The sequence below is a fragment of the Alosa alosa genome, chromosome 8 (assembly GCF_017589495.1).
Source record: "Alosa alosa isolate M-15738 ecotype Scorff River chromosome 8, AALO_Geno_1.1, whole genome shotgun sequence".
Lineage (NCBI taxonomy): Eukaryota > Metazoa > Chordata > Actinopteri > Clupeiformes > Clupeidae > Alosa > Alosa alosa.
In genome coordinates this window covers 8758274-8779320 of record NC_063196.1, presented here as the reverse complement: position 1 = coordinate 8779320, position 21047 = coordinate 8758274, and the positions used below count along the sequence as shown (strand labels likewise).

The 21047-nt window shown below is 45.1% G+C and overlaps 2 protein-coding genes across 7 annotated transcripts in view; one reads left to right on the top strand and one right to left on the bottom strand.

Annotated features, from left to right (window-relative positions):
* Nucleotides 1-20575, bottom strand: part of brf1b (BRF1 RNA polymerase III transcription initiation factor subunit b) — an 85223-nt gene extending 64648 nt beyond the window's left edge. Inside the window, exons 1-5 of one of the 3 annotated variants that reach the window (XM_048249943.1) lie at nt 20362-20575; nt 19742-19952; nt 8280-8360; nt 4197-4370; nt 1564-1595 (exon numbers count right to left, since the gene is read on the bottom strand). In XM_048249943.1, coding sequence (XP_048105900.1) covers nt 1564-1595; nt 4197-4370; nt 8280-8360; nt 19742-19925 — 471 coding nt within the window. In that variant the 5' untranslated portion in view covers nt 19926-19952; nt 20362-20575. The other 2 variants (XM_048249942.1, XM_048249945.1) reach the window with 2 other exon arrangements.
* Nucleotides 9563-19834, top strand: LOC125298956. Of its 4 annotated transcripts, none has more exons than XM_048249940.1 (19): nt 9563-9723; nt 9856-9914; nt 10132-10221; nt 10776-10903; nt 11267-11410; nt 11508-11585; nt 12228-12398; nt 12953-13049; nt 13283-13506; nt 13627-13792; nt 14359-14567; nt 14667-14784; nt 14897-15102; nt 15204-15321; nt 15621-15790; nt 16550-16647; nt 16730-16851; nt 17794-19274; nt 19723-19834. In XM_048249940.1, exons 1-18 carry the CDS (start codon nt 9695-9697, stop codon nt 18999-19001), a joined length of 3435 nt encoding a protein of 1144 aa, XP_048105897.1. In that variant the 5' UTR covers nt 9563-9694; the 3' UTR covers nt 19002-19274; nt 19723-19834. The 4 variants fall into 4 exon arrangements, with proteins under 4 accessions (XP_048105897.1, XP_048105896.1, XP_048105895.1 ...); XM_048249939.1 differs by having other exon boundaries at nt 17791-19274; nt 19726-19834; XM_048249938.1 differs by having other exon boundaries at nt 17791-19274.
* Nucleotides 20576-21047: the final 472 nt, after the last annotated feature.

The window sequence follows — 21047 nt, the reverse complement described above, 5'->3', positions numbered from 1 at the left end:
AGGGTTAGGAAGAGATCAGAAAATACCAGTTGGACTAACCAACTACCCTGTAAAACGTTCAAATGAACATCAGGCCAGAGTGTCAAGGGAATAGAGGCACCTTGAGTTTTTATTTTCTGCCATTAAAACTGGATCTTCACCCTGATACTATCCCTGTATGGATTTTTGTAGCAAACCATCAAAAACAGTGGTAAAGTGGAGGTCATTCTCTATAAAACACTGTCCCTCTGAGCCTGTGGAGTCAACTTTGACCTCTTCCTGTCAGTCTCCTTGACATGACAGCAATTAGGGTCCCTAATGGAAAAGCAGGGTCGTGACCTTAGCACCAGGGATCCACTCTGACAGAGGGAGTGGCAGGCACAGGGTATGTGTGGGTGTGGGTGGGGAGTGGCCGCACTTGCTTGGGATTCGTGGCATATTTTTGTCACCCCAGCTCCACCTTGGGCTGACGACACACCCACTCCCCCACCCCCACCTCCACCTCATACCAGACGGGGTTGAGTAGGCCAGGGCTCCCACCCCTGACAGCTGGGGGACTATAAATAAAGGCTGCACCAGCTGTGTCTCCCTAAAATGCTTCCCTCTAGAACCACCCACATTTAACAGGAGAGGAGGAGAGAGAGAGAGAGAAAGAGAGAGATGGAGGCCATTAAAGCTGACTTTTATGATTTGTTTTCTCTCTCCCGGACTGTGCTATCTAACTGTGGTCTTTAACAAAAGTGGGGTGAATTGTACTGTTAATTAATCAGCTGTCTCATGCCGATTACACAGATGCCATACCTGTGAGTGTCCTCCTGGTCAACTTATACCCATTTCATGTTCGCTACAGTATATACAATTCATTTTGGTTGACATAAACAGCAAGGGGAGAAATAATAACCCCATTTGCATCATTCTCATTACAGTGCACTACACCATCATGGATACACACATGTTGATAACCTCAGATGGGGTACATTGGCAGTGACTTCACCATTAAAGCAGTATGTTATTGAGAAAGCTCAATCAACAATTTGCTTCTACATCCTCCAATAATGGAAAAATGTGGAATGGCACCATTTAAGCAAAGCCGTTGCCAAAAGCCAATAATAGAGGAATTACAGTAAACACCATAATCTCAGCGTACAGTAATTAAGGGAGGATGTGGTACGATTCTGAAAACTCTCCAGAAGGAGCAGCCGGTTAGTGTTTTTCCAACCATCTTGATTCACGACGCGATGTCTCTGGTACTTCCCTTTAATTGATCAAATGTGCCTGAGAGGATGTATTGAGTGTCTGGCATGAGCTCAACCTCGCCTTGTACTTGCTGAATGTTGCGCTTCTCAATTATCTATCGGGGATCAGGAATTAAGATATCAGCACATTCCAACTGGCTATGAACTGATTCTCATATTACCCTCCTCTGCTCTGCTAGGGTGCTGCTTCACTGTTCTCTGAGTGGCGTGTTGTTTATGAGGAGAAGGGGGAGTCACAGGGCATATTGAATTATCTAAGGAGCCATAGTAATGAACGTGTTATGTGTGTGTGTCTCTGTGTGTGAGTGTGTGTGTGCTGTGCACCAACCTGGAGGAGGTCACTCAGGTCCAGGAGCATGTCTGAGAGCCAGTTAAGGAAAATACAAACAAACAAACAACAAAACATAGCTAACAAAAAACACTGGCATCACATCAGAATGTTTTACAATGAGCAGCGCTGTTGAATTGTCAGGAGCTAATCAGGAGCTAATCACCAAACTGATCACCAAGTAAGATGGAAATTTAACATGTCATTCATAACCCCCCTCCACATATCCCAGCAGAACCCCCATACCATCTGTTTCTATGCACCTGGCCCCACCTGACTGATGCACGTGTCTCCATGGCAATAAATGACCCTCTTTTAAGCGTGCCGAGTGCACGGTGAGGGCTTAGCCTCTCGGAAAGGGAAAGGATGATCTCGTGTTTATCGGCTGCTAACGTTGACAATCAGCCTCACTTAATTACCCCTGAGGATCTGCGAGGGCAGGAGGGAGCTAACCAACGAATGGACAAACGTCAGGGTGGCACTACGGTCACCACTGCTGTAGAGTGTATGTATGTGTGTGTGTGTGTGTGTGTGTGTGTGTGTGTGTGTGTGGGGGGGTTTGAATCATGGCTACGGCAAACAGCCAAATGGCCTCCCGTGCGGGACGCTCGCTGAACGCCGTCACTGTTGTCACAGCGAGGAGGTTGGGACAGGTGGACCAGCAGGGATACGACAGCCGGCCCTGTCTACCAGCGTGCGTACCCTGGAGAAATGCATCATACGGGCGAGTGGGGTTGGAGGACATCTTAAACGCTACATACAGTATATTTGGATGTTACGCTATGTGACGATGTGTTACCGCCTGAGAACAATAAACAACATCATTGTATTGTATTGCACTACACTGTATATCAATGTATTGTTTTGCAATGCATTGTACAATTGTATTGAAGTGAAGGTGAATATCACTGCCATATTCTCAGGTGTAACATATTGCTTTGTTTTCCATCAAAGTCACTGCATTGATTGTACACTTTTTCACTAAGGCAGCAAAAGGCAACACTCTGCTCATGTGTGTGTGTGTGATTATGTCTTTTTATTTCAACCTAAATGGGGGCACAGGTGAATATCAAGTGTCTGCACACTGGTGGTGAACTCCTGGAGAATTTGTATGCTGACTATCCAACTGACTTCCAAAGGAGCCAAAACTGAAATCCAGAACACTCTTGTGCTGAGGGGAAGACAGTCGCCAGGGGAATGGGGGAAAGAGGGAAATGGTGCGGAGTTGCAGAAACGCTCCAGATGATGTTTATTATTTCACGCCACGACAAGCCAGCAACCCCATCACCCTCCCCCCCCCCCCACCACCATCACCACCACTACCACCACCCCCCCAACCCCCCCCCCCCACCACCATCACCACCACTACCACCACCAACCCCATCACCCCCCCCCCATACCATCACCACCGCCCACCCCATCACTTACACCCCCCCCCCCCACTACCAAACCCCATCAGCCTCTCACCCCCCCCATCACCCATCACCCACCCCCCCTCCGGCCAACCCCATAGCCCCCCCCCCCCCCCACCACCACCCACCACCACCGCCAACCCCCTCACCTCAGCTCTGTCCAGTCCTGGAGGTGCCGTAAACATTCCTGCATGAGCTCACGCACAACATCACTGACATACCGCTTTGCCGTGATCAGGGTCGTGTCTCTACGGAGCATACTGAGCATAACGGTGACGTGGCCTAAGCAGAAAGCAAACCTAAGCAAACCTGCCCAGGAAAAGCGAGTAAAGAGTGGTGTTTTAATGTCATACTGAGTGATGGAAGACATCCTCTCTTTCCTGTCTGTCAGCCATCTGTCTCTCTCTGACACCTTACCTGCGTATTCCATCCATTTCACTTCCAGGGTTCAGACTTCAAGCTGTGTTTAGTTTGTGTAAAGTGTGTGTGTGTGTGTGTGTGTGTGTGTGTGTGTGTGTGTGTGTGTGTGTGTGTGTGTGATTGAGAGAGAGAGAGAGAGAGAGAGAGAAGGGAAAAAGCCTGGGTATACTTATGATTTTGTGTTTGTAATTATATGTGTCCGTGTGTGTGTGTGTGTGTGTGTGTTTGTCTTGGTGCAACTCTGCAGCAATGTGTGTCATGAGTACTGTGCTAATGATCAGACAGGCTCTTGGAGAGGTGGAGGACACAACCCATATATCTGCACAAGCCCACTACTAGGCTATCTAATGAGTCTTACAGGGCTCTGTCACCAGTGGCACTGACAATCCCACTGGGTGACAGACAGCTGTGATTTATTGTCTCAAAATTGATCAGCTGCCAATACAATGTAGTTAATCGGACAGTGTTTTGTTTAGAGAATAATAATGCATCATTTAGGTCTAGTAAAATCTATTCTTTTCAGCTGGAAAGTGTTAGAAATTTGGCGACGAGTTAGAGTCAGGTGAAACCTTTCCTGAGTGTGCATTTGACATGTACATTTCCATTGACTTATTTATCTAACAGCTGTTTTGCAGATGTTTCCCTCAAAATGACTTCTCCTTAGTGACTTATGGTATTCACCCAAAGGTGACCTATTCTATTAGGCAAAGTGCAAGTGTTCCCAGCATGGGTTCTCACATCCTCTCCCCAAATGAATTTGCTTACAGGTTCCCGGATGGGTCACACAGTTGCCAAGGATACGGGGGGTGCCCTCCGTGCGGCACACCAGGTACAGGCAGGCGGCGATTACGTGGGTCATTTTGCGTCCACGCGTCAAGTGCTTGCTGACCACCATCTTGAAGAAGTTGAATGCCGTGTCCAGGCAGTGCTGGTTCAGCTGCAGCTGGCTGCCCAGGTTGTGGATCTGCCGTTTCCCTGGATGGAGACGACCACACCACGCCATTAAAGTCAACACGACGGGACTTGCACACACATTCTCTCTTTAAGACATACACACACATTCTCTCTTTGAGAGACACACAGACACACACACACAAAAACACACACACATAAAATATACAACCACAAGTAGACAGGCGCACTGTGGACACACACACACACACACACACACACACACACACACACACACACACACACACACACACACTTGGACACGTGGACACTCCACAGACATTGGTGCATGACTTCACACACAGGTGTTTGAGTTTCCAGTAGCGAGTGAGTGGGTGAGTGGCGGCGGGTGATGTCATGAGAACGCGGTCTCATGCAGACAGGCTCCTGAGCGCCCCGAGGCTCTCTGGCTCTCTGGCCTGCCAGACTCAGCTGTTTTACTCCCCAGGGAGAGACCATCTGCAAACCCTTGTACTTAAACACACACGGATAGATACACACACACACACACACACACACACGCACGCACACACACTCTCTCTCGCTCTCTCTCTCACACACTATCAATCTCCCTCTTACACACACACACACACATAGATCGCTCTCACACACACACATACCGACACACTCATGAAAGTACATATACACACTCTCAAACTTGAGCACACTCGACAAATCCCCAATTCAGCACCAAAGTCCCAATGCATAATGTGTTACTTAATAATCAGTGCGATTCAAATACTGCATGTCCCATCAACACCACTATGTGTGTGTGTGTGGCTCTAAAGCAAAGACAAGGGCTGGACGTGACAGCAAGCTCTGGAACAAACTAAACTGAAGGTGGATGCCAAGGTAGGAGTGTTTGTGTGGGTTGGCACCATCTCTGCACAGTGCGAATTACAGGCGTCGGAGGGGGGTTGGCACGCTGGCGTGCCCATGCCAAAAATAAACCAGTCCGAAAAACTGGAGGAACAGAGAGAGAAAAAGAGAGGGAGAGGGAGAGAAAAGCTATTAAGGGCATGATCCCTCTATTCTAGAGCCACTGTGTGCCCGCTCATTCTCTTAACACACACACACACACACACACACACACACACACACACACGGACACATGCACGCGCACGCACACACACAGACACAAATGCACACACACAGACACAAATGCACACACATGCACACACGCGCGCGCACGCGCACACACACACACACACACACACACACACACACACACACACACACACACACACACACACACACTTCTTAGGCCACACTAATCCCTGTGTGCTGCCACACTCTGAAAAACACTGGATTAGCCGACAGGTCTGCGCTGACCCTACCCCGCCTGCACACATGTGAGTGTGTGAGTGTGTGTGTGTGTGTGTGTGAATGTCGACTGGGATTATGTAACCTTGTCTGTGAAACACCACCTCTCTTAGCAGAGACTAAATCTCAGCATCAACACAGGAGAGGCAAGTGCCAAGGTACTCATGGGAATGAACACACACACACAGGCACACACACACACGCACACACACTCACATGCACACAAACACACGCACACAAACTCACATGCACACAAACACAAACACACAAAAACAAAAAACACACACACACACACACACACCTCGGTCAAACAAAAGCATAAAGGCTGAGACCATACGGTTTCCTGGTGTCATGTCAGGATTTGCTCAGTCCATTTGGCAAGGGGACAACTGGTAATGAAATGGGAATATATCAGTGAATGTCTCTGGCCAAACCCTGCTATCTGTACTTTAGCTAATGAGTTGAGTAGGCTGCTTTACATTCATATCTGTCCAACGTGACAAATTCAAACAGCACTGAAGGCAGACTAAAATAAAAACATATGCTGCAGATGACACAGTGTGTGTGTGTGTGTGTGTGTGTGTGTGTGTGTGTGTGTGTGTGTGTGTGTGTGTGTGTGTGTGTGTGTGTGTGTGAGTGTGCTTTTGTGAACAAGGGCATGTGTGTGTGTGTATTTGTGTGTGAAAGCGATAGAGACAGAGAGAGAGGGGACGTTTGCATGATGTTTGTTTGGGAGTGTGTATGCAGTGTGGGCTAGGAGTGTGTGTTTGTGTGTGTGTGTGTGAGAGAGAGAGAGAGAGGGAGTCTGTGTGTTTCTGTGTATGTGTTATTTCAGTGTGGTGTATCTGAGCGAGGGTGTGTGGGTGTGTGTGTTTTAGTGTGAGCGTGATAGAGATATAGAGAGGGCGTTTGCATGAGTTTGGGAATATGTGGTGTGATCAAGCTAAAAGAGAGAGAGCGAGGGGTGGGTAGAGAGAGAGAGAGAGAGGGAGTGTGTGTTTGATTGTGTGAGAGAGAGTAAAAGACCGTCTGCATCAAGAGTTAGTGAGTGGGAGGAGTGTGTATGCATCTGGCCTAGACCGGGGTCTGGAGCAGTGTACATCAAGGAGTTTGAGTGTGTGAGTGTGTGTGTGTGTGTTTGCTTGTGATCGTGCATGTGTAGATGCGTGTGAGTGAGTGTGTGCGTGCATGCGTGCGTGCGTGCGTGTGAGAGAGAGAGAGAAAGAGAGAGAAAGAGAGAAGGGAATAAGCTTGTGTATACATATGATTTTGTGTTTGTAATTATATGTGTCCGTGTGTGTGTGTGTGTGTGTGTGTGTGTGTGTGACAGAGAGAAAGAGAGAGGTGATGTATGTGTGCGTGGACATAGTCCAGGTGTGGCAAGCTCTCGCTGCCCAAGCTGTTCTCTCACAGGGACGTGCGTGCCCGTTCACAGCAAACCGCAGCCATCAGAAATCCCCCAGATTTTCCATCAGACAGCTGTGGCTCAACACTGGCACCAGCTGGCACACACACACACACACACACACACACACACACACACACACACACCTAATAATAACATCTCAACAAATCACAACAGCAAATGTCCTTAAACAGGCACATCAGGCTTGCAATTGTGTAGTTGTGTAGTGAGTGATTTATAACACGCTCACAGGCAGAAGACAAGTCTACAAAATGAGTACCGATGTACATTCCATCCACCATGTTATGATCAGGCAACAGTTTAAGCCCCATCCACATACAGTGTACGACACTAGCAACAGGGCTTTAGGCCAAGAGGACTGTAGATCTCTTCATATAATCGTACATAATTGTTAGATACAGTAAGGCGTGACTATACGGCCATATAGAAAAGTGCTGGGAGCAGGTGGAGCAGCTCTTTGATGGATGGTGCCTGTTGAGGCCTGTCTGCCTGTCACACCAGTGAGTGAGGCTGGGCTGGGCCGCACGGAGAGGGCTGGAACTGGGGCAAAGTGAGCCTGGTTCACACACCCACACCCGGACGCTATTCTCGCTTTGTTCCTCCAGGCTGTTACTGTTACTGAGGTCCAGGCCTTTTTATGTGTGAGTCTGTGAATATATGAGTCCAGTGTTTCCTACAGAATTGAATTATATTTGTGGTGGCATGTTTACAGAATTAACTTGAATGCAACAGTTTTTAACAAATTAGCCCAGTGTGGCTATGATGCTAACCAGATTTAAGCACAATTTAGTACAATCTGGAAAAATCAGTGTGGTGGTCAATGTTGATATTGTGGTGGGCCGCCACAAATAAGTCAATGTATGGGAAACACTGGAGTCTGTGTGTGTGTGTGTGTGTATGAATGTCTGCTGCCTCAGTGACTATGGTGCATGTGTGTGTTACTATGTACTTTGAGTCTGTAAATATATGTGTAAGTGTGTGTCAATAGCGACGGTCTGTGTGGGTGTCCAGTGCATGTGTACGTGACTATGCATTGTGCATCTATGAATGTGTGTGTGTGTGTGTGTGTGTGTGTGTGTGTGCTATTTGCCTTCAAACGTTTTCCCCAGCCGTTCTGGGCCTCTCCGTGCTCTCCAGAAGTGCATTACACACGGCCAGAAGAGGCTGTCTGAGGTGAAACTTACCATTCTGCAGCGTCTGAGCGCGGGACTCCTTTCCCAGACTGGTATGGAAGCCACTCCCAAGGACAGGGGCCTTCGCTGGGCCTGCAGATTGACAGAGAAGAGAGAGAGAGAGAGAGAGAGAGAGAGAGAGAGAAAGGGAGAGAGGGGGAGAGGAGGAGAGGGACAGGGGTAAAGGGATGGAGAATGGGAGAAAGAGAGAGGGAGGGAGTTGAGAGGAATGCGCAGAAGAGACAAAAGAGAGGGTGATCATGTGCTCTCTGCTGTGGACCCTAATTACATTATTCTGATCAGGCTGCACTCTGGGAAACGGCCCGGCCCCCGTGGAATTCCAACCGGGGCTGTCTCGGCCTCACTCGCGAGCAGAATACTGATTTCATGTGTGGAGGGAGGTGGGGAGATTTGATGTGGGACTGTGAGTTGGGGCTACTGCCTTTCATCCATGGGGTGGGGTGGGGGGGTGGTGTGGGGGGGGGCTGGAGGGTGAAGGGTGCAATGAGGAGGTGGGGACCTTGGGGGGGGGAGGCTGATGTCAAACTCGCCGAGTTCCTGAGAATTAAGAGCGGGTAGTGGCCTCCCGTGCACAGGGTGTGTAAATCCCAAAGGGTTCCAAAAATACCCTCAGTCTGACAGGCTGTGGCCAGTACTAACATATGATGCAAACACAGAGGTCTGAACTGTCCTGGAGGAATGAACAGATCACACGACTGAAGACAAGCTAATCTGCAAGCCCTTGCATTACATAATATGTGAACCAGAGTAATTACTGGCTCACTGATTCTTCTCGATAGTACCTACATGAACTGAACCAAGTAACTGACTCATTTCTCCTATCTACAGATACCAACTGAAGTAAATCATAGAGCTCTCTGGTCTGATCAGGTCAATAGACATTTGCTTCAAATTTCAGAACAGGCACATTCTGTACATAAGAAGGAATAAAGATGACACAGTATCGCCATCTAGTGGTAACACATCCCAAAGTGCAAAAACCCAGTTACCATATCAAGTTTCAGACACAAGATTAGAGAGCCCCCTGCAGTTTAAGAAGGCACACTGCACACAGCTGCTCTAAAACCTTTAGGAGTTCTGCAGAACTGAACTGTATATGACGCCAACAGAGGATATCGAATTCCCATGTACTTAACTGAAGACATACCTCAAGAGACATAGCGTTATCTTTTTTTGGTCCCGTCAAAAAATGCAATGCAATGCAAAGCAATGCAGGTTCTCCCCATTGAAATGCACTCACTTAATCAGCCACACCTGTCTCCTCCTCCCACCTGTGCAGTCCTTGATTGATTGAGTGGTTTGTGTTGCAGAGAGCTCTAGGAGGTCAAACTACACGCTCCCTTGTACTGCTAGCAAGAGCTGACTTCTACTGATAGTCTAGCTGATACTGTGACTTCAATTAGACAATGGCAGTGGGGCTTGGTTTTTACATTGGGTAAGTTTGAAATTCTACCTATGAACTGAGTTTTTTCAACGTCAGGAGGTTTGTGATCTGTTTGGTCAGATGCAGACCCTCTTTTAAGTGTCACTCAAAGAAAAGGATAAACACACAATTTTACCACAACAGATTTGTACTACTTTGGTCAAAGTCATTCAGAGCAGACAGCATCAACGAGGCTCCAGAAGGTATGTTTGTACTACACAGATATGTGCAAGTCAGCATTTTGCAACTGATTTCAATTGAAACCAACTAAAATGCAAACACTGTGTTGAAAAACGTCACTATATCACTATCTGGTACACTAGGCCTACTTAGTGAATAATAGCCTCTATATTCACTAAATAGTGCACCAAGTGGTAAAATGGTGAACACAACAAATGACTGTGCTTCATTCTCTCCCAGGTGTCATACAGACGGAGTGCCGGGATCGATTCCTATGGTTGTCCGTAGACAAGGCCTTCGCTGGAGCCACTCCGAAGCTACAAGCAGTGGGTCAGTGATCCCTCTTCCAAGTTCTCACTCTCAGGCTGCAACAATGAATCGATGAATCAATTAGTTGTCAATTATTAAATTATGTGTCAACTATTTGGGTAATTGGTTAGTCGTTTCGAGTCATTTTCTTTAAGGAAAATATCTAATAATTAATCATTTCAGCTTCTTAAACTTGAATACTTTCAGCTTTACTTATTACTCTATGATGGTAAACTAGATGTCTTTGACATGTGGACAAACAAAGCATTGGAGGCCATAATCTTGGGCTTTGGTTGACATTTCTTCTCAATTTTCTGTAATTTTATCGATTGAACAACTACCGTAATCGATTAATTGTGAAAATAATCGACAGATTAATTGACTTTGAAAATATCGTCAGTGGCTGGCTGCCCTAGCTCTCACTAGCACCCACATTAGGGTGATCCATAAGCCATAAGTGAGTGAGGGTTCAAGTAAAGGGATTAGGACTGACAGTGGGCCATCTTGCCCAAAGGAACACTTAGCAAGCCATTTTAAATGCCTTACTTTTTCATTCTAAATTTATTTTATCTTAGATAAGCATGGCTTTCATCCTGTGGATGACAACCAGGCGGTAACGTGTGGATATACCATCAGCAACGTCAACATGAACAGCCGTCTTACCCTCAGAGCATCCTACTTCTCCTGTTACACACAGAATCAGGTGCTTTAATTTTAAATACCTGACATATGGCTATGAGGAATACTAGATATCATTTTATAGAGATGTTAATGGATTAACCCGGGGGTGGGGGGGGTTGTGCGGCCCGCCGGCCAATTTTTCAAAACCCAATGTGGCCCTTGAGCCAAAAAGTTTGCCCACCCCTGGATTAACCACACACATCAGTTGGAAGACTCACTTCTTGAGTAATGCCAGTGTGCCATGATCTTGTGCATTTTCAAAATACAAAAAAAAATTATTACTAAAACACAAGGCTGAGATTTCTTGTGATGTCCTCTGAATAACGTGGACACAGTAACACTACATTGCCCTACTAACTTGTTAACTAAGAAACAAAACTTCTAGGACGACGAGTCGTTTCGATTCCTGTTCAATGTCATCGTGGCTGATGGGGAGGACAGAGAGACAAAGTACAGGGTGAAAAAGACCTGCAAGCTGCCCTTAGCCTGGTCCAGCAGGGAGATCATCTGTGAGGAGACATACATGGAGGTACACTGATTTATCTGTGTTTTACTGATGTTTCAGGAGTTGATGAGTCTGGCTCAACCCATCATTTCCACTGACTGGGATTACTCTGTTACTGCAGGTCACTGTGGAAAAGCACATGTCCTGCACAGCCAGTGAGAGTATGTCCATGGAGTCCTGGAACACAGCCTTAAGTATGGTGAGCTGTAGGGCTGAGCTCAATTGCGATATAATGTGATGTGCAACATATCGTGATGTACCCCTTATTGATGTATGTATTGGTACAGATGTTGCAAAAAAACATAAGACAACAGTTCGTTTAAGTTAATACAGATTTGAAACTGATTCAATTTTACTTTTAAGATCTCTGTGGGTCTGAATTGATGTGGTGTTTTTTGAAGTTGTGCGATTCTTTACTGTTATACAGAATTATAAAGAACAGCTGTTACGGCTCCTACACACAGTTGCGTGCGTTGCAGTGCTGGAGACGCATCCCATTCACTTTACATGGGCTCACGTCATCCGTTGCCGAACTGAATCGCTGTCGCTGTCGCTCGCGTTGAGCAGTTCAGCTGTTGCTGCACCGACAGACGGCACCGGCCAATCAAGCCAATCGACGGACGGCACCAACCAATCAAATTACGGTTATACTTCAAGTCATTTGCATAGCTACCATCGGGACCACCCACTGGCATGCGTTGACGGAACGCAACTGTGTGTAGAAGCCATTAGAGTGATTTCTGTTTTGCCCATTTTCCAGAATCAACATGTAATGTGATGCTATCATATCGTGGCCTCCATGATGCTTCACTTCCTAGTACTCTTCACTCTTGCTTCCTAGGCTCGCTTGACTGCCAGTTCCACCTGGCAGGTGATGTTCATGGGGGATGAGGACACTATGGAGTCTATGTCCTTCACTGATGCCCTTGATCAGGGATATAGGCTGGACACCAGCCCCACCAGGGTGGTGTTCCGCACCACCTACAGGCAGCCTCACTCACAGACTGTTCTGGTGAGTGAGATTTATTTTTTTAAAGTAAATTTGTGGGCTTTGTTTGCCTTTATTGAGACAGGACAGTGAGGAGAGTGACGGGAGGTGAGTGGGAGAGCGAGATCAGATGGGATGGGGAAATGACACGGGTCGGACATGAACCCAGGTCCCTGTGCACTTGCACCCCAATATGGTACGGTGAGACTGTTCTAGTGGGTTAGATATCTCACTGTAGGTGAATGCATTACCATGGACAATAGTCCACTATTCGCCTCTGACTGTCTGAGATATGGCAATGCTAAACACAGTATAATTGTGAGGTTGCAGCAGTGTAGTGCAAATTTTACCTGGTCTGAGTTAAATATGCAGTCCAGGCCCAATCTGGCCATATCATATTTGCAATTTATATTAATACATGAATAGCTTAGACTGGTCTGCTTTTTAAACTAAATTTAACACGTGAGATGAGTTCCAATGTCCATATAAGCACATTTAACGTTTAACAAATTCCTTCAAGGTTTTAAAATGATGCAATCTTTTTTTGTTTTTTTTTTGTTTTTTTTTTAATATATCAGGTTGATGGAGTTGCCACAGAGGTCATCAATGCCACTGTGTACTACAGGCAGAAATGGGTGGTTATAATGCTTGACCTGTCGGCAGCCTGCACAATCAGTAAGCCATCTTAATCTGTATGAAGTGCTTTTGCATACTTCAATAATGAAAGGTGTCTGTGATCACACTGTGTTTAAAACTGTAATTGAAGGTGCAGGAGGTTAAGATCATCTAAAAATATCCTTGACTTTTTGATTTCATCTGTCTTGCAGTCACTCTAATTAATGTGATCAAAAATGTCTTTGGTAGCTGCCGTCAGAATTCAATCTTGGCCATTCCTCCACTCATTTCAGACCCTGTCACTTTTGACGGGGAGCAGCTGCACTGGTCTATTCCACGTGTCATGACTCCACTGGTGCAGGACCCTTCCTCATTTACAAGCAGCCAGATACGAATGGGCATCGACGGCCAGCTCCTGGAGGAGACCGCCTGGAGATCCCGAGGCTTCGACTTGGAGGAAACGGGGCCGATTATAAACATCAGCGTTCCCTTTGGAGCTCAAGGCGGGTACAGAAAGGTGAGGATGCTCTGCCATGGCACACTTCGGCATGAAATGGGGCAAACTGAAGCATGTGGCGCAGAAAGGGATGTGCTTGTCACTGAAGAGAGCAATGGCATTTCTGTTTGCATTTTGCAGAGCTTTGTGCTGGACAATACCTACCACGAAATCTACACGATTTTCATGTTTTATGAGCATGTGTTCTCACGGGTGTATGCTGACGGTACTGACGACGAAACCAGACACAGGATGATGAGGCTCCTGGAGACTCCCATGGTCTGCCAAAACCCATTTACCGTAGACGGTAAGCCTCCTGACACCCAAGGCAGCATGAGCTCTCAAAACCATACGGTAACACTTTATTTGCCCACAGAGACAATCTGTTAAGATTCAATTTCAGTATGTACCTTCACATCATTCATCTAATCTTTCCTAACGATCCGCTAGCTGTCTGCCCCATAAGCAGGCCGTCAAAAAACCACGTCTCTGTAGGTAGCCTAGGCTCCGAGATCTGTACACAAAAAACAATTGCTACCAACAAGGGTTGGCAACCCACTCAAAGGCAAATTAAAGTGTTTCAACTAATAACTGACGAGATGCACGTTTAGGAGAGGTTTTAATTGCACGGGAGGGAGGGGGAGGGAGTAGCTCTGTTTTGTTTGAACAACAGAAGTGACGTATCCCCGCTATCGCTGATACAACCTTTAACCATAAATTGTAATCAACAGTGTGCCAACACTGTAATAATAATTTGAGCATCTGTAGATAGACTGGGGCCAGACTATTAAATGCAACCAACCATACTACCAGTGCTACACCACTTGCATGGATAGCTGTGTTGAGCCTTATCTTCTGTCTGTCTTCCAACAGAGACGGTCCTTGATGAGCACAGATTTACTGTGATGCTGGGGCACTTCCCCTCGGACATTGAGCTGGTGTCCATGAAGATCAATGGCGTCTTCCTGACCATTCCTGAGGCTTTTCAGCAAGGCTACTCTGTGATGACCCTCTCCAATATGAATCGCACCCATGGCTATGTTCTCGAGGTTCCCTTTGATGACCCCTTAGTGCATCGGGCTGTAAGTATGTAAATATCTAAGACATGAGCCATTACATAGGTCATGTAAAAATGTAACAACGTCTTTTGGCTGATATGCCAGGACTGACCTCTCTAACAGTATTTAGGTGAAGGACTACTGCTGTATTCTCTGAACATCAACTACACTCTGCATGTTCTCCCACAAGAAGAGCCGTTCTATCACCTGGCCTCAGTTGTGGCACAATTCCACAATGCCTGTAAGAATTCTTAAGAATTGTTCTTCTTGAAAAATCAAGAATCCACAGTGGGAATGAGTCAGAATCAAGCCAATCTGATTGGTTCACCATCTTGCTTTGTCACACCATTCAGTTCCTCCTGACATCACTGCCACCTGCAGAGAGAGCGGCATCATTTTCTACATTGGCAAGCCCACTCTGGACCACCTATGGGAGGTTGGCGTGGGACACGAACTACTGACACCAGAACTGGCAAAGCGACGGGGCTACATCCTGACAAATGATGCACAGGGCTTGATCCTAGAAGTGCCCATTTTTACCTATGGCTACACTTATGAGGTAACCGGTAATATTCAGCCTGTGCATTGTAAACCATGTGAAACTGGCCATATACCTGTCCAAAAGGGCTTGTGTGTTGTTCACATGTCTCTCTCATACAGAACATTACCCTGAAGCACTTTGTTGGCGTCTTCAAAATAACAGCAAGAGATTCAAAAACTTTGAATATTCAGAGTGTTGCAACAAAATACTGTAGTTTCCAAACAGTTGAGCTGCTTGGTAAGTATGGAGACATTAACATGAATGTGTCTGTAATACTGTATGCATCGTATTTCTTTAGCTTTAATTTAAATTGTGGGCAAAGTCTAATTAAAGCTAATTTAATAACTAAGCAAAATCTATTTGTTAATGTAATACCTTGAGCAAGATCTTAAGCAAACATCTGTGGGTTAGCTCATTGCTTCCACACGCCACACATAAGTGGAGTCCATGCTCAAGACACTTTGCTCATTGTATGACTACCCATCATCTAAATTCAATTAAATAAGTTGTTGATTACACTTTTGATGTCCCTTCAGTGTGTTCAACAGATGGAATCATGACTATTGTAACCAAGACAACCACCACCTGGCCCAAAGTCCTGACAAGACAGATAACTTTGAGGGACAAAACCTGCCAACCACAAGAGGCTCATGATGCCAGGATCATGTTCTCATTCGCCTTAAACACATGCGGAACTAAATCCATGGTACTATTTCATGAAGCAATTTCTCTTTAATCCACCACTTATGGGTGGTTACCGCTCACAAATTTGCTAGGTTACGGGGACGCTGGCGAGACACGCCGCTCCATCTGGCATCATGTTTTTGTTTGTTTTTTATGTAATGTTCGTAATTTTATGTAATGTCATGTTCATTTTTTGTATAGTTAAATGTATTATCTCTTCATTTGTTATTTTCAATAGTTGTCGTGTTATGCTTAGTCCCTTTTACTGCTTCCAAGTCGGCTGATGTCGTTGGTCCATTGGGAGCTGGCTATGGCTAGAACTAACTGCTAGCTTTTGCCCTGGACTGACATCCTTCCATCCATCCATCCATCCAGGGTTGGTCTGAAGACACAGCTGTGCGCCATGTCATTGCCATTGGACTAAATTAACACAGACTTTTCTTTATTTTAATTTCTTATTTATTTATTTTATTACTTGTTCATTTTTGCTTGTTGTCTGCCTTGTATGTTTACCGTTAGGTGTCTCAGGTACGCTGGCGATTACGCCGCTCCATCAGGCATCTTTTGTCTTGTGCGTCAATTGTTATTTTGTAAATTTGTTTGTTTGTCTTGATGTCGTGGAAACGCTGGCGACTACGCCGCTCCGTCCGGCATCTTTTGTCTTTTTGTTATGTGTTTTGTTTGTGGAGCGCTTTGTGTTGCACTCTGCATGTTAAATGCGCTATAAAAATAAAATTGACTTGACTTGACAAATGTTCTGTTTGGCTAATGTCCTCTTAAGGTTGGAGATTCTTACTTGGTCTACGAAAATGAGATCATATCTGCCAAGCAGTACATTCCAAAGGACAACCCAATCATCACAAGGGACTCTAAATTCAGGTGATCACCATGCCATTTTTATTCAATAGTTTCAGGAAAACTGATATAATTTATCTAACAGACAACATGTCATTTTCCTCAGACTCACTGTGCAGTGCTTCTATCCACTGACTTCTGTGAGGAGTCGTTTTGCAGGGGGAATGTTTCTGTCCAATGAGCCTGGCTTTGGTTCAATTAATATGAAAAAGAATCCTTCAGCAAATGGTAAGAAATAACTACAATTAATTCACTAAGGGACGATTTCCTCTACATGAATTCAGCTTAATCCTGGACTAAAAGCTTTTTCTCAATGGAGATCTCCTTTGGAGTTCTCTTTTTGTCCAGGACTACGTTTAAAGGAGAATTCCGGTGTGATATTGACCTAAAGTGTATTGAAACATGATACCGAAAGTGTGAACGTATGTCTCATAGCCCATCTCGGCTTGTCCCCTGCACTCCAAAAATCTGGGCTTAGTTAGCTGATGCTACCAACAGCTTTTTCAATAGTGGTGCTTTCGCATCGGGCTAGCCATGCAAATAAATCACTGTTTTACACCCATTTACGAGGCTCAATGTATCTCCACACTTCATTGGTAGACTTCTGAGGGCCCTGACATTTTAAAACGAGACATTGAGAACTTTGAAAAAGCACTGGTAGTTTACTTACAAGACGATTTATACAGACAGTATCTTCACGACGTTTAGCGTTTGCAGCCATCTTGAATTTAGTCACGATAAGTCGAGCAACGAGTAAGAATGAACAGGTATGATAAGGGATCAGATTCCAAAAATAATTCAGTGGAAATGCATGGGTTCCAGTTTCTTCCAGTAGCAGCAACTGGAATCCATGTATTTCCACTAAATTATTTTTGGAATCTGATTTATTTGCATGGCTAGCCCGATACCGAAGCACCACTATTGAAAAAGCTGTTGGTAGCATCGGCTAACTAGCACCAGATTTTGGAGTGCAGGGGACAAGCCGAGATGGGCTATGAGACATACGTTCACACTCAGTATCATGTTTCAATACACTTTAGGTCAATATCACACCGGAATTCTCCTTTAAGATGTGTGTTTATATTTTACATGTTAAACCTTCCCTTAACTGCTTGGCTTTACCTGACTGACACTGCTACTGATTACTGGTCCTTACTTTTTTGTCAGCAGAAGGGAATGGAGTTGGCTGTGGTCAAAAGTATTCTGCCCATTCCGAAAGCCCCGGTACTGTTTTTGAGTCTACAAATGACATAACTAGCACAGAGCCTCTCCCTCATGCCGGTATTCAACCAGCCAGCAATTTTCTTCCAATACCAACATGGCCGCTCTTTCGGAGTGGTGACCGGCACTCTGAACATGGCTCACTGTCCGGTGGCTTGGATACATTAGCGAAGGAGAACAACAAGGGAACTAACCCTGGGATTTGGACTGACACAATCCACAGTGCCTACGAGGCACCACCTGATCAGCTACCTGCTCAACAGCATTCTTCCAACAAAGGTCGATCTCCTGCTAGTACTAGCCTAGACCGAGCGCCATGGAAAGAGAGCACTCCCATCTATCATCGGTACAAATCTGTCCAAAATACCAGCACAGACAGTAATGGTAAAGCTTTGAATAGAGAATTTGTCTCAAGTACTGGGCCTAGCATTTTACGTAGTATTTACAAGGAGAAAGATATTTCTCATGATGTTGTGAAATCCCATCCTCATGTCACCCTTGTTAACAATCCAGCTTCAGACTATAGTACAATTGAGACCCACCCCCCATCTAGATCAAATTCTCTTAATCCTGCCAGCACCATTGGTAGCAGTGTAAGTGAGGAAAAAAACACTATAAACCTGGGACACGCCATCAACAAGATGACTGGACCTGTTCAAAATGATTCATGGACAAGCACTATGAAATCTGACCACTCATCTGAGTCACACATTGAAGGCCTTAGTAACCCTTCAACTGGCCAACATTTGAATGCTCAAACTTCAAGCAAGCATGGCTCTACTTCAGTGAGCAATGTTGATGAGATCCTTACTAGAGATAAGCAAAGTAGCAAGAGGGATGCACAGGACGGCAGTGGTGTCCCTGACAATGAGTCCCTATTAGGTCGTAGTAGGCCTGAATTGTTAGAGGCAGATGGCATTATTCAAAATGCTCCGAGAAACGTCCGAGACTTTCGATTAGCTTCACGTCATTTTCTAAATGCCATGAGTTCTAAAGTCAGGCACATGCTTCAGAATTTTGATCCCAGACAGTTTGCTCCTACTCCAGACAACGCATCACTTCAATATCACAATTACAATGATGAAAATGTCCAGGAAACTACAAACCTATCCTTGACACATCATGCAGAAAGACCCAAGACTCGAGCTCAAATTTAAAACTGTTAACTTGCATCATGTCTTGGCTAAGCAAGGCCAAGATGATCAACTAACTCCAAAAAGGACAAAGCTTGCGACAACAGACCACCAACCATCACCTGGCTATAGAGACAATCAAGTAAAGTAGGTGTAAACTTTTTAAAAAGGCTTTCAAAGGGACGTAGCTGCAAGTGGCCATCCCAAACCTAGACCACTAAAACCAGCACGAAGCTCAAGACACCATCAGTACCCAAAGGCAATATGGACCTAGTGTGCATAAAGGCATTGTGAAAGGTAAGGGCATCCTTCATTACATGCTTGCTTGAACCACAGGAATAAAGGTAGAAAAATGCACAATGCTGGTGAAAAGTTGTTATTTGACATCAAAAGCCAAACAGTTTGTATCCATCCCTCCTTCAGCAAAGACTGAAGTCACAGTTGACTTCACGGTATGTCAACTGTGCTTTTAAACAAACTTGACAACAAAGTGTACTGGTCTCCAGACCAAGTTGTTGCTATAATTCACAGTACAGGTCATGGTCAATAAATTGGAGACAAATGGCACTTCAATAATCATGCATTTAGGTATAAGGTACAACTTCTAAACCTCCAAATAAAACAAAACCTGGTGGTGTCCATCTATTGTAAATGTATGAGGGAAAGTTGCATGAACATTGACGCTGTTTTACTGGCGTACCATTTAACTGCTCATCAACAATGTAACACACTCTTATATTTGCAGCAGAGAAGGATGCACTCACCATCAGCTGAGACGAACTGCCCGACAGCTGACGAACCGCCACCGCTGTTTTCCACGAACTGGACCTCAGACACGATGATGTTGTCCTCCAGCACAGAGCCGCAGCTCATGCACACAGCGCTGCCGCGGGCTTGGTCAACATCGATGTCCGAGCACCCACAAGTCTTGCACACCCGCGAACTCATGATGTCGGTAGGAGTACCAAATAAAATCTGAATATAAGGAAAAGTTATCGCAGTCTGTTTTAGCCTCCATTCACTAATATAGTTTCCCGTGTACAAAAATAGTGACAGTACAGGATTATATATTTACTGAAAGATAACTTGCATAATATGATCATCTGCTGAATTAAGACATTTAAATAAATTCATTATTAACGTAGGTACCTGACTCGCGTTTGCATGACCAACTGCATAGTTAGCTAAGTTAGCTTTTATTGTTATTCCAATGTAAGAGCAGTTGAAAGCTAGCTCATATGTGACTTCCAAGTTGTAAGTTCCTCATTCGTGCATGCAAGAAAAACGGTATAAAAACCAAAACACATTGTGGAATAAAACTAATGCTGTAGGATCCCCATTAATGACTATTTACTAGCTAGGCAGGACAGGGGTGTTTTAATACCTGCTAACGTTAGCTAACTTCACCGGTTAAGTTAAGAACCTTATCGTTACATGGTAGTAATGCAACTTCTTCAGCCCGAACTTAAATGTGTTTCCTACCCCTTTCAGAAAATGCTTAAGTATCCAAAGAGAAGAATCAAAACGAAACGTTATCCATGTCTGTCTACCAGAACCAGTGTTTTGGTGTCCATAGGCATGAATAACCAGGATGATCTAATAGGATGAAGATGGTTTCCGTAGGGGAGAAAAATAAAATACTGCACCCGTTTAAGGGCGATGTCTTCGTAAAAAGAAAAGTGAAACACCTTCAAAGGTCAACGCTTTTAGTATTTATATTGGGCTGCTGTATGTACTGCTCCATTTATTTTGTTTGAATGAAGATTAAGATGTATAACTGTTTTACCACCCCTGGTATGGGAAAAACTATTAGCTGAATGCACTTCCTCTAGACCGGGCTCGTGACGTAGACAGTGCGCGCGCGCTTTCCGTCTTGTCTTCTGGAGGACTCGATGGCGCTGGACCTCTATGCTGAGTATGCTCTGGACCAAGGATGGGCAACTTTGATAAGAGGGGGCCACAACATTTTCTTGTCGGTGTCAGAGGGTCAGGCTCGGACTGGTAATCTGTACAACCGTGGGCCGGTGACCTCCGGGATTTTTTTTTTTTTTTTTTTTTTTTTTATTATTT

Coding starts and splice junctions, on each gene's coding strand:
- LOC125298956 (XM_048249939.1), top strand. CDS start 9,695: ATGGCAGTGGGGCTTGGTTTTTACATTGG. Junction 9,724..9,855: donor GGGCTTGGTTTTTACATTGG/GTAAGTTTGAAA, acceptor TTACCACAACAG/ATTTGTACTACTTTGGTCAA. Junction 16,852..17,790: donor AAAGAATCCTTCAGCAAATG/GTAAGAAATAAC, acceptor CTTTTTTGTCAG/CAGAAGGGAATGGAGTTGGC.